Source organism: Lampetra fluviatilis, chromosome 20, assembly GCF_964198595.1.
Source record: "Lampetra fluviatilis chromosome 20, kcLamFluv1.1, whole genome shotgun sequence".
In the NCBI taxonomy this organism is placed as follows: domain Eukaryota; kingdom Metazoa; phylum Chordata; class Hyperoartia; order Petromyzontiformes; family Petromyzontidae; genus Lampetra; species Lampetra fluviatilis.
The window spans coordinates 10,124,608-10,137,940 of record NC_136294.1 but is presented as its reverse complement, the minus strand read 5'-3'; the positions used below and the strand labels follow the sequence as shown (position 1 = coordinate 10,137,940).

At 44.1% G+C, this 13,333-nt stretch overlaps 1 protein-coding gene across 6 annotated transcripts in view; it reads left to right on the top strand.

Moving 5' to 3' along the window:
* Positions 1-13,333, top strand: part of LOC144937950 (SUN domain-containing ossification factor-like) — a 79,868-nt gene that overhangs the window by 37,872 nt on the left and 28,663 nt on the right. For 4 of the 6 annotated variants that reach the window (XM_078865595.1, XM_078865594.1, XM_078865592.1 and 1 more), the window contains exons 2-6: positions 892-991; positions 3,461-3,589; positions 4,801-4,958; positions 5,429-5,581; positions 12,576-12,777. In XM_078865595.1, coding sequence (XP_078721721.1) covers positions 892-991; positions 3,461-3,589; positions 4,801-4,958; positions 5,429-5,581; positions 12,576-12,777 — 742 coding nt within the window. The remainder of the gene's footprint in view (positions 1-891; positions 992-3,460; positions 3,590-4,800; positions 4,959-5,428; positions 5,582-12,575; positions 12,778-13,333) is intronic. The other 2 variants (XM_078865596.1, XM_078865593.1) reach the window with 1 other exon arrangement.

The window sequence follows — 13,333 nt, the reverse complement described above, 5'->3', positions numbered from 1 at the left end:
GGGGGGGGGGGAAGGCTTTTTAAATGTATACTCAGGCCTCCTGTTTTAGCACTGATGTTACTGCAGTGGCGTGTTATCATATTTTAAAATTACGTCACCCTGGCATGACTGACGTGCCATAATTGTGAATTTGATTGTAACTTCATACTTCTATTAGACAGTCAGGCATGTATCTTCTGGAAAAATGTAAGTGATATTTGTTGTTGCAACTCCCTTAAATGTCATATGCGGATTACATTTTGCCTTGAATCCCTGGCGGTTGAATCACATGAGCTTCAGATTGCAGTAAGCCAACAATGGTAATCTCATGGAAGACACTGGCTTCTGCGATAGGAATGTAGACGTTACACCACAGGCTCAGGTTCACCAGTGGAAGTGAATGCCATGACCTTGCTTGTTTGAGTTGGGAGCTGCATTCAAACGTGGGCTAGCGATGGCGGCGGTAGTGATGGCACTCGTGTTGCGTGGATTAATGCGTCGCGCATGCCCCCTCTGCTGTTGCTACTGTATGTATGTTCAACTTCTTTCGCACCGTGCCTAGCCAACCGTGCTAATCTGAGGTGTGGAGAAGGACAAACTAAACAGCAAACGTAGTTCTTAAGAAATTAATTTTCAAACTGGATGATTTAAAAGTGCATAGCTCCAGTGCCTTACTAATATCAGAAGGAAGAGCATTCCAGACAGCCACAGAAGTGCATCTGTAAGCGCGCAGATGCGGTGACCGTCTTTGTTTTTTGATGGCCAGCCAAAACCCGCTTCTGCGAGGATGACCGGAGTTCGCGTGATGGTTTACGCTCCTTGACGAGATCCGCAAGGTATTGTGGTTCATTTGTGGCAAGCACTTTGTGTGTAATGAGCGCAAACCTGCTGCTGTCGCTGCCGCTGCTCCAGCAGGTGCTGCCCTGGACTGGATGAAGACACGGGGCCGGCGCTTGGAGGCAGCGGGCAACACTCGGGTGATGGTGACACAGTGCCAGAGGCCGAGGAGCAGGTAATTGAGGAACGCAAAGCTGTGCTCGCACGAAGGAAGACGTGGACATGAATACATACCTCTTATATTGTCGATGCATACTTTAGCTGTGTGTGCCATTCTGTCCCAACAGGTTAAGACTTGCCCTCAGCAAAAAATACTTTTAAAGTTAAATACAGGGGTTAGGGTTTGATAACGCTCGAGTCATGGCGCCGTGACGTCACTCTTACATACGTTGTAGTACATCAGTGCAGTCACCTCAATAGAGGGCACTGTGACGACTCGCCTGCCCGCACATTAAAAAAATAATTCATGAATGGAGCTTAAAACTTGCCAGACAGCTGGGGGGTGCACAGCCTAGGCGTCCGTATACTATATAAGGACGACTTGTCTTTTTTAATGAAGCATTTAAAGTTATATTCTTTGGGTCTTTCGGTAAAGTCACCTATCTACGTGACTTTACCGAAAGACCCAAAGAATATGAATTCCTGCAGTCACGAAGTCAAGATCTTTAAAGTTACTTTAAGGAGCACCCCGTAATAGTGCTCCCCTCCCCCCACCACCTAGTGATATGAATGCAGTAAGACTTTAAAAGCAATTCTGTTATGACTTGCAGTGCATGATGGGAGCCGGCATTCCAGATTCGTTATGGCTGTGCTTGATATAATGGTGGTTAGATGGGATTTGGCAGGCAGATCGCTGGTTTTCTATTCATAAGAACATATATAAACTGTCGCTCTGCCATGGATCGATGTTACTTTAATAACAGATAAAACAGAACCGATCTATGAAAAATAAGAATATGTTTTACCCTTTCTGGCAATCAAACAGGAATCAAGTCGGCATTAACCACACGTACTGGTGGTGGACATACAAACAAAACATGCTCTTTGAAACTGATTGGCCTATGGAAGAAGGCTGTCTGGTGTAGGCCTATCAGTTTCAGAATTTGATACTGGCATAAAGTCCCATGTTAGCGAACCAATCTGTTCATTTTGATTTTGAGTCCTGTTACAGCGGTGAACAAGCACAAAACTGATACAATACCACCACTGTCTTCAGCATTGCACTGCCTTATAGTAGAAGAAAGGCAACCTGTCTGCATCTTCAATAGAGAATGAGGCAACACTCATCTCTAATGGTGTCCCTAAGAATGTGCAATTTTTTTACCAGCTCACTTTGTTTACCCCTGACTGGGTTTTATATTTGAAAATAAAACCTTCTATTTGTATCCTCAGTGGCACCAAGATGGATAGATGAATGACGGGAATGAATTGTAATTAATCTCTTGCTTCATGTCACCTGTTAATAGATGCATTTTGAAACCCGCGTGTTTCCTGTGCGAATTTCGAGCTCCTCGTGAATGCCATGAATTTGCAGGGCGTGGGTGGCGTGGTGCCACCCCATGGCCTTGTGCCCGGCTCGCTTGCGCTCCCCGCGATGCGGGTTTGGTTTCGGCCTGCCGAGGGGGGCCAACATTTTGAGCAATCACACGTGGCTCGCAGTTTTGCAAGTGGGGTCCTCAGTCACGCTAACTTGGCCTCGAATGTGACGCCACGGTGGCTAGGAGATGTTAACTCCCTCGCCTGGTATGCAGGAGGTCGTGGGTTCCATCCCCACCCTGACGCCCTGCAATATATTTGGAGTTTGTGTGTCTCTCTCCCTGTGGTCGTGTGGATTTTTATCCGGGTCCTCCAGTTTTTCCCCTCCACATTTAGAAACATGTGTTTAGAGTATTTTGCTGCTATACATTTCCACATGGTAAGCTACTCCGTTGAGCTATCATTTGTGGCCAGGTCGCTTCTGAAAAATGTAGCTCAGTGGGCTTTACCTGCTAAAATAAAATAGTTACATTTTTAGTTTAGTTTAGCTTCCCACTGCTTTCAGACAATATTTTCTAAAGTCGAAATTCAAAGTGTCCACCGACTTAAATGGATAACCGTTCGCATGACTATGTTGGCGCTTCTAAGCCAGCAGTGGACATTGTACTTGATTGCGTATTTGATGAGCACTGTTAACTACCCCACTAAGTGGTACTCATTTATTGACCCTGGTCTGGAGATGGGTATTTACAATTCTAATTGAGTCAAGTGCTTTGAAGGTTATAAAGAGATGAAGTGGATTCCAATAAATTAACACGTCCACCTTACCCGTCCAACTGCCCAGACTGGTAGTTACAGCACATCAAAGGCAGGTGAATGTGTGGCAGAGATGAATTACCCATTTGTGGCCTTAAGCACTTATCTTTGGCTGAAGGCCACCATATATCTTCCTGAATAAAATAACCTTCGCGGCAGTGATCTGTGTTGTGCAGTCACAGCACATCACCTCATAAGCAGCGATATTAGATGATACAGGATTTGGCACCTGGACATGAGCACAATTTCCCAGCGGTGTTACGTGCCTACGCGCTCATTGTCCAGTAATTGAAGTGGAATTAATGTGCTCGTGCTTTTCTCATGCTATTATCATGAAAAATGCATTCCTTAGGTGCCCATGGGAGGGCCTTTGAACACAAAGCCGGACTTGCAAATGAATGCACGTTTGGATAACAAGAATGCGAATAATCCTTATACTGGTGAAGCGCAAGTGTTTATCCATGATGAGGATGAAAATCAGGTGAGAGTTGTGTGTTTAATTTAAGCTGCGTTTCAACATCACACTTGCATTCACTGAGTGTCAGTGTCACACTCGCATTTGCCGCATGAAGCTGCCCTCGCCTATGTAACTGGCCGAATAAATTTGTTTGTAATTGAGATGACAGTGCGTACATACACACGTCATAATAAACGTTTTTGGGTTAGATCGCGTTATTTATAAATGTGTCGTAACCCTCCACCACCCGACACGGCCAATCAGTAAAAAATGTGTCACGTTGACAAAAGACAAATAGTTCACTACTTTAGCCCACTGGTGTGTTGACTGTGTAAAAGCAATGCGTTGTCAAAGTACGTTCTCTGGTTATTGCTACTGGACGGTAATTCCAATGCATAAATACTACACACCTGGTGTTAATCTTAAACAGCAAAAATAACCGCATGCACATGTCCAACAACAACAACGTTACACAACACTCCCACCCGTATAAAAGACCAAGAATGTCTCATAAAAGGTTCAGTTCATATGAACACTCAAAATATGTTTTGCAGTAAATGATGAATGCCTTTCTGCACTTGCCATTTTCCTCGAAAGATTCCACGTCAAAATATAGACTTGACTTGAAAATATGCGTTACTGCATTGATAATTTGCTGACCAAAAACTGTGTGCTGCAGAGAAGAAGATGCTATGGTATCCTGGAGAGCCACTTATGTCCCAAAATGTGTTATGGGCCTGTGTATAATTACTTTCATCATTTCGATTATATTAACTTCTTCGCCTGATATACAGGAGGTCATGGGTTCGATCCCAACCCTTCACACCTGTATATATTTTCTCCCCGTAGTCATATGGATTTTTTTTTGTTGGTCCTCCGGTTTTTCCCTCCACATTTAGAAATATGCATTTAAGAGTATTTGGCTGCTATACATTTACACGCGATAAGCTACTTCGATGGGCTATCATTTTTGATAGCGTGGTCGCATCTGAAAAAGAGCCATATAGCTCAGTGGGCCTTACCTGGCAAAATAGCTTAATAGTTAAGTTTAATTGGCATGATTTAGAGATACCATAAAAAAACATTTTGATATTCGTCAGAGTTTATGGACACATTGAAAGCCGTAGATGTTTAACAAATATTGATGACATGCTTTCTTGTTAAAAAATAATAATAACAGATTGTTGTTTTGGGTCATTGCAACGGTTTCACCATTTTTTGTGTGTGCCCATCAGGAGTCGCAGAAGTCATCGTATGATGGTGCAATGCACAGTGAATCCAACGCATCAGAGACTCTGGTCTCGGGCGACAATTTGCAACACACCTCGGAAGGTGGCCAGTCCGAGCCAGTGTCTGTCCATCCTACCTCATCCCCACCCCCGACAGAAGACAGGTACCCAGAAGTCCATTGTCGCATCCAACAAACAAATAAATAAGTAGAAAACTTTGCACATCCGCCAATAACTCTGTGGCCTATAAAGAGAAAGTAAATAATAGGCGACGTTTTGTGCAATGGCCCTCCTTCATAGCAACAAATTTCAATAGCCAGCGATACCTGAATCGATCCTGGGCTTCCCCGAGGTTGACTTTACTTGATGTAGTGTGCAAAAACATCAGCATTGGCAGTATAGAGGTGGCTGGGCATGATATTAGTTACATCACCTGCAGTATAATCCCGGTGAACTGGGTTCATTTCGGACCTGTCTTAGGCCTCCGCCCCTTTAACCTTAAACAAGTACCTCATACGATGTGTGAATATCAGCGGGTGGTTGGGGGGTTGGGGTGGGGCGCGGTAGTGCCCGCTAATGTCACTTGCCCCTACGGTCTATAAGGTTAAATGGGGGATCTTTGTGTCTTTTTTAGTGCAATAGAGAAGCTTGGGATGACGAGCACCCTGGGATATGGAGACTCGGCAGCCACTCAACCGTCCACTGTCGAGTGCAATGGTGCAGGGGAGGAGGGCAGCCCGGAGGTCGTGCTCCCATCTCCACCCATCCCTCCCAAGATTTTCGACAGGTACCGTCTCTACTGTGAACACGCGGTGCCCTTGTTTGCGCGTTGTAGATGTGGACGTGACCGGGTGGCTGAGAGGGCTCTCTCTCTACGGGATGTCTGGCAAAAATATCACCAAGCTGGCGCATATAAAAAATTCTCTGGCACGTGTCCTAACGGGTACTGCAAGATCTGACCATGTGCCGCCAGTGCTCGTCGTGCTGTATTGACTTCCAGTTGCCGAACGAATATACATTATAAGATCGGACTCGTGACACACAAAGTGCTTGCCACAAATTAAGCATATTACCTTTCTGATCTCAAGGAGCACAAACCATCTCGCAAACTCCGGTCATCCTTGCAGAGGCTTTTAGCTGACCATCGAACAAATACTATCACCGCATTGTGCACTTTTAGATGCGCATCTGCAGCCATCTGGAACATTCTTCCGATATTAGGAGATATGCACTTTTTAATCTCGATTGAAAACTAATTTCTTTAGAACTGCTTTTTGTATTTAGTTTGTTGTCTTCTCCCCGCACCTCCGATTAGCACGGTTGACTACGTGCGGTGCGAAAAAAGTTAAACATACAGACAGGCATACATTTCACCCAGGTAACTGGAGGGCACTGGCATAATTGTTTCTAACCTAACATTGAAATTAACAATAACATGTTGAATGATAACAGTTAAGAGAAAAAGAACATGTTCTTATTAAAAATAAGAATTTAAATAACATTAAAAAAATGCCGCGATATTAATGTACTTTACGAGATGCGGTCATATGTAAGATATATTATATCCTGACAAAATATATATTCTTAAGTAACAGTCAGTAATTACAGTTGTTAAATATATATATGTTTTGCATTCAACTATGATTTTGCAAAATGATTTCCAGATTTATTGGCGATTGTCCGAATTCGTATTTTTCACAATTCTTTTCATGATCTAATTTATTATGGTGTAACTGGGAAAGTCGACATAAGTGTGACAAATTGCAATGATTAGTAGACTGATGGTAGGATTAGAATTTATTCTGTGTGCACTGCAGTCGAAGAACTTTTTAGTAAAATTAATTCGCATTTAAAGTAGAGCAACTGATGTCACGATAATGTTGTCTCATCACGAAACTTGATATCGTCTTGTATCGTGAGTAAATCATACTGTGTGCAACCCCTTAGTCATTGCACCGAGCCGGCACGCTTGAATGCCACAGATTGTATCCTGACAGCCACCTGACCTCTGTGTGATGCAGCATGACACTGGGCTCTGAGCACTCAACTTAGAGTTGGAAGGGGTTGTGAGTTCAAATTCTGGTCAACAATCGACTCGTGCAAATAAAATGACAAAACAGGAAGACCGAAACAGGAGGATTTCTTTACAAATCTGGCTTAATCGCCCGATGAAGCTGGTTGTAATCACCAGCAAAAGGCCATACTCTAATTGTAAATGTTGTGCGTTTACTCTCCAACACACCGGTGTGAAGTAGTGACTAATTGGCACGTGTTGTTCACGTGACAAACCTTTCTAATTGGCTGTGTTGGGTTGCGGTGGGTTTAACGACACATTCATATTTACGCAACCTAACCCAAAAAACGATTGTTATGGATAATAGTGGTTGCGAAAGGCTACATGTTAAACTGACAACCGCTTTTTTGGAAGTCAAGTCTGTGGCCCCTACCTGTGATTAACCAGGTTGCCCTGTGCATAAAATCTCACCAATGACTCTAAAAACACGTTGTTCTCTTAATGATGGAAAAAGACTAGGCTTTTTACCCTTTCCAACAATAATACCGGTGTTTGATGTTCAAGCACCAAATAGATGCCTATTGCAAGGCATCAAGTCTGCATTAAAGACACAAGCTTGTGGTAAAACCTGCAAAGAACATGATTTGATAATGTTTGCATTGTCCTTGGAACTGATTGGCCTACACCAGAGACCACCTCATTTATGGCCTCGTCTCACCAGTGTTAGATCACAGAACGCCAAAAGGTAAACATCACAAGGACAACGCATACATTATCAAAGCACGTTTCTTTGCATGTTTTACCACAGGTTTGTGTGGTTAATGCAGACTGGATGCCTTGCAATGTGTGTCTATTTGGTGTTTAATCATCTTAACACCTGTGTTATTGCCGGAAAGGGTAACGCCTATTGTTTTTTCATCATCTTGATACCGGCAAAAAGGGTCCCATAGATATTTTCCTGTTATTGTATTCCTATCTGTCTCCCAAGAGCTCATTTGGTAGATTGACGCAGAGTGAACCACTCTTGTGCACACCTGCTTCCATCACAGTCCAGTGATTGTGTAAAAATATGTTCACACATATGTTGTCTATATATCTTTGTACCCTGGCACCTAATTAAGTAATTTAAAGTGATTACACCCACCATGGCCTCATAAAGATAAATAAGTAAACACCAGTAAATGATTATTAGACAACTTAATTTGTATTAAACAAATTCGGAAGCAAATTACACTTCCTTTCAGTTCTGTGGCCGTCTGGAACGCCTTCTGCAGCCTTCTGGAATGCTCTTCCTTCCGATATTGGGAAGCCACTGGAGCTACGCACATTTCAATAATCTATATTAAAAACGCGTTTCTTTACAACTGCTTTTTGTGTTTAGTTTGTTGTCTTCTTCCCCCGCCGCAACTCCGATTCGCCTGGTTGGCTACGTATGGTGCGAAAGAAGTTCAACATACATACCGTAAACATAAGTGCGTCTCACTCTACTGTATCTAGAACCACGACGCCCCCCACTCTCTTTTGACATCATGTGCACGTTCAGGTTGTCGACACATTATGCAAAGCAGCCCCCAGTGTCACTTCCTGTTCATTTGCAAAGAAACTTCTGGCTTGTTGAGAAATGCTATAAAAAATAATATTTCACTTTTTTTTACACAGCCTGCAAATATTGTCAATCCTGTCGTAAGAATGGAGGATTTAATGGTAATCTACACTTTATGTTTCGGCTTGCTGGGATCTGTTGATGCTGTATAGTGTACAGTGTGCATTTATTAAATTCAGCTACGCTTTAAAGATAAATAATGTTCAATTGCAAAATACATTGACAGGAAATACTGAGGACGTTTAATGGGGGGAATTGAGCACAATTGACAGACAAGCAGCCCTTCTATTATTGAGAGTATGAGTTGAAATCCCAGCCAAGAGATATACAAAGGCCTAACATTATTATCTCCCCTATGTAATTAAAATGAGCCTCATCTCTTTATCAGAAGTAAAAAATATAAAAGTTGTCACTGTCTGAGCAATGCATGATTTTGACTACTAACTCAGGACCAGCGTGATAAATTATCATTACTTTTTTCAACTTTTAAGGAATTACAATGTAAAGATGTTGCTTCTGAGAATATGTATTAGCCGTAGTGGTAGTGGCTATGTGTCATGAAGATTGTTACATATTGCAACACTTGCAAGAAATGTCCATTCTCCTGTTGTGGTGTATAGGCAAGGATCTTGACACGAGTTGACATTATTAGCACGGTTGGCTATGTACGGTGCCAAAAATAAGTTCTACATACATTTCACGCAGACTTGTCTTGAAGCAACATTTGCAAGTACTGTACAGTACTATAAATAGGCAAATAACTTCACATGCAGGAAAAAGAGAACTGAACACTGCTGCATGTATTGGAAAGAAACCTTTTACCCACAGAAGAGAAATTAAACATTAATCCAGCCTTATGAATAATTTCTCTGCGTTCCTGTGGATACAGTTGAGTTAATTTAAATGATAAAGGCTGCTTTTGCCATTGGACGTTTTCCACACTCAGCTGAATAAACATTCTCTCAGACTTTGCAAAGTGGTGCCAGGCATTTTATAACAATGCCCCATTGATGATCTTAAGTTTTTCGCATTTGTTGGCCTGAGCCTAAAAAAATTAAATGTCAGGAAATGTCCGCCTTTACGTAAAAACTCATTTGAATGCTTATTCCTGTTTTTACCCCCAATCAATGAGCAAACTGAAAGTGTGCCAGTGGGGGAACACCACTGTAAAACATAACTCAGATACCAACTGTGGCTTAGACTCTTATTAGTAAGCAGATTTTGTTTGGCGTTTCATTTTTTACTTGGCTCAGTTTCGTATTAATGGATTTAAACTAGACCCAAAGCCCTACATTTTTTACTTTGGCACAGCCTTACAATACTGGACAGCCAGTGTCAGGACAACAGGGCAGCTTTTGCATTCTCCTGCATGGGCTCACCAGGTATATATATTGTACTAGTGGGATGTACCCGGCGTTGCCCAGGCAAAAAAGACACACACACATCGACCCACGCACCCAAACACATCGACTTACACACACACACATCGACTCATACACACACACATCGAGTTGCACACACAAACACGGACTTACACACACACATGGACTTACACACACTTGGACTCACACGCACACATCGACTTACACACACACACATCAACTTACACACACACATACTAATGGACTTACACACAACAACCGCCACCGCCACGAAGTGGCGGTGACGTCACCACGACGCTTGTGCCAGGCCATGTGCACCTTGAGGCCACATCGACCCACACACACATCGACTTACGCACACACAGACATCAACCCACACACCCAAACACATCGACTTATACACACAAAGACACATATGGACTCAAACACACACATCGACTTAAACACACACATCGACTCATACACACACACATCGAGTTGCACATACACACATCGACTTACACACACACACATCGACTTACACACACATATGGACTTACACACACACATGGACTCGCACACACATCGACTTACACACACACATACTAATGGACTTACACACACACATCGACTCACACACACATACATGGACTCGCACACATAGACATCGACTCAGACACGTACATCGACTCACTCACACAGACAAAAACACACACATCGACTTACACACGCACGTCGACTTACACACACACATACGTAGACTTACACATACACACACATCGACTTACACATGCACACACATAGCGACTGACACACACAATGTTTTAAGGGAGCTGAAAATGTGTGTGTGTGACCTTGTGTCCACACGAATGAAAATTGCCCCCTCTAAACACGTGTGAGTTGGTAGGGTCCAGCATGCGCATATGCGTGCTTTGGCGCGTGCCGAGCGGTGTGTGTGTAGTGAGTCCAACTGAGTTGCAAACGTTATCTTGGGAGCAACACTATTTATTACGTAACTTTAACACAACATCACACAATCTACACTCGGGTCTCGAATGCCCATCTAACCACGCTACAGCAGAACTAGACACGGTTCGCTATCCCGGCCCGGACCACAAGCTGGGTCCCGGACTACGTGGCTAGAGGCTTCTTCTCCCCTACGTGGATCTTCTTCACACCAGCACACGAAGAACCCCGAGCTCCTCACGGGGCCCCGTTATATCCCCCTGGGCTGGGGCTGGCTCCGCCCTTCGCCCCGTCCACCTTCCAGATCTCTCGAGCTCTTTCTCGAAGGCTCCCGAGAGCTCTTTTAGACCATGTGACCGCCCAGCGGCCCCCGTCCACCGGTAGTCCCCCTCCAATATCATCCGGTCACGTGTCAGCAGGTCAACCAGCGTATCATGCCCCAAGGTAACCCTGGCTGGCTGATGCTCCCTCTCGCGCCCTCACCGGGAGCCCGCACCGCACACTGCTCGCGGTGCCTCCGCGCTGGCCAGCACTCACCCAAACCCCGCTAGGGCTGGTACTACACCCCATAAGCGGGCTACACGTAATGTCAGCACACTATCCACCGTGGCTTCGTAAGCCCGGCACCACACAGTGACAATCACAGTCACTACACGTGTAATCAATAAATAAATAATGCAACTCTAAATCATTTAATATTAAATAGCAGTAATAGCAATGAGTGAACAGTAATGTTAAATGTTTTAAGGGAGCTGTAAATCTGTGTCTTACCTTATACACTGTCCACATTCATGAGAATTCCCCCCCACCGAACGCGTGTGACTTGGTAGGGGCGAGCATGCGCAGACGGGTGCTTTAGCGCGTGCTAATAAATAACCTAAAACAGCACTAAATCGCTAATTAAACTACTTTAAAGGTGATGGGCGCGAAATCGGAATAGTGCTGGCTCAGCACGGGGCTTATGGCGTGGTACCTGGATACTTTTTTTAAACGTAAACCCCACGGTTTGCAAGCCAAATCCCTTGCAAGTTTCGGCCACACACAGACAAACAGACATAAAATGACATTTATAGGTAAGATACGAGATATGATAGACTCGTGAGGCCAGTGTCATTGGAGGTGCCACGGTGGCGAGATGTTAACTGCCTCGTCGGGTATATAGGAGGTTGTGGGTTCGCTGCATACCCTGACGCCTGTATATTTGGAGTTTGTGTGTGTCTCTCACCTTGGTCGTGTGTATTTTCACTCCACATTTAGAAACATGCATTTAGAGTATCTGGCTGGTATGTATTTCCACGTGATAAGCTACTTCGTTGAGCTATCATTTGTGGCCAGGTCGACGTCTGAAAAAAAAGCTACATAGCTCAGTGGGCCTTACCTGGTAAAATAAAAATAGATAATAGATAGAATAGTCATTAGCATTCATCTCTTGAAGCCAGCACAGCGCATGAAGAGGTGATGTGGCCACCTTTCTTTCCCCATTGCTAATGCTCACACATAGAGAATGCTTCGCACAGGTTTGTATTCCAGTTGCAACTATTGGGAGACAAGGGTGGAGCAAAAGAAATGGTGTTAACCACATCATCCTCTTGTGTGTTGCACCATCCTGAATATGCGCTCGCAAACTCTACTTGCCCAGGCAAGTCCATAAGGCTGAAAGTTGTGTCTCTGTCTCTATTGTGATCTACAAAACGTGAGTAATAAAGATGATGATGAACACTGATGGTGAATTACAGTGGGTGGTGGTGGTGTTAACTCGTTTTTGTGCCAGGGTATGAAGCTCTTGTGTGTTGCCAGAACTCGCAGCCAGTCGCCTATTGATGTCCTCTCTTGGCAGCTCCAGCGGGGAAACTGAATTGCCCCCCGATGCCCCACGGATCGAGGATAAACCCCGCTCAGAGGACCCAACAGACCACGTGGAGGGGCCGGAGAAGGAGCTGCCACCAGTTCTGGCCACGCATGAAGAGAAGCCCCTGGTAGCGTCCGTTCAGCTGGAGGTGGCACCTGAAGCCAAGCTTGATGGCACGAAGGCTGAAGAGGTAAGGGAGGGGGGGGGCATGCTTCTCAATTTGGTGAAAACACGGAAAGGTGTAAATCGCCATTGTGACCGTTAGGATATTTTGGTAAAGATGTGTATCTTGTGTGAATTGCCTTTTTAATATTGAATGTTTAAAATTAGCCAGACTTGGTGGTGCATGCCTCTGAGCCAGTGTTCTTCAATGCAAGGCCCGGGGGCCACTAGCGGCCCTTGGTGGCTTTAGTGTGGCCCCCGACAATACACAAATGTGAAAACACACCCATCATGCTGTCAAACCCAATGGTTTCAGATGTGTGGCGGCCCTCACACTGTTGATGTCTTATCAGCGAAAGTACCCCCCTACAAAGACTGATTAGTGATGAACACTGCTCTAAGCCATCAATCACATTGAAAGGATGTTTGGTGGATTGTACGAATTGAGGCTTATCCTATAGATCCCATGAAGTATTGGAATTTTTTACCAAATATTCAGGATATCATAGTAGTTGAGCATCACCACATTGCTGTTTTTAGTGGGGAGACACTTTTCGCCATAGGTCTGTCTTGCAAAATATACT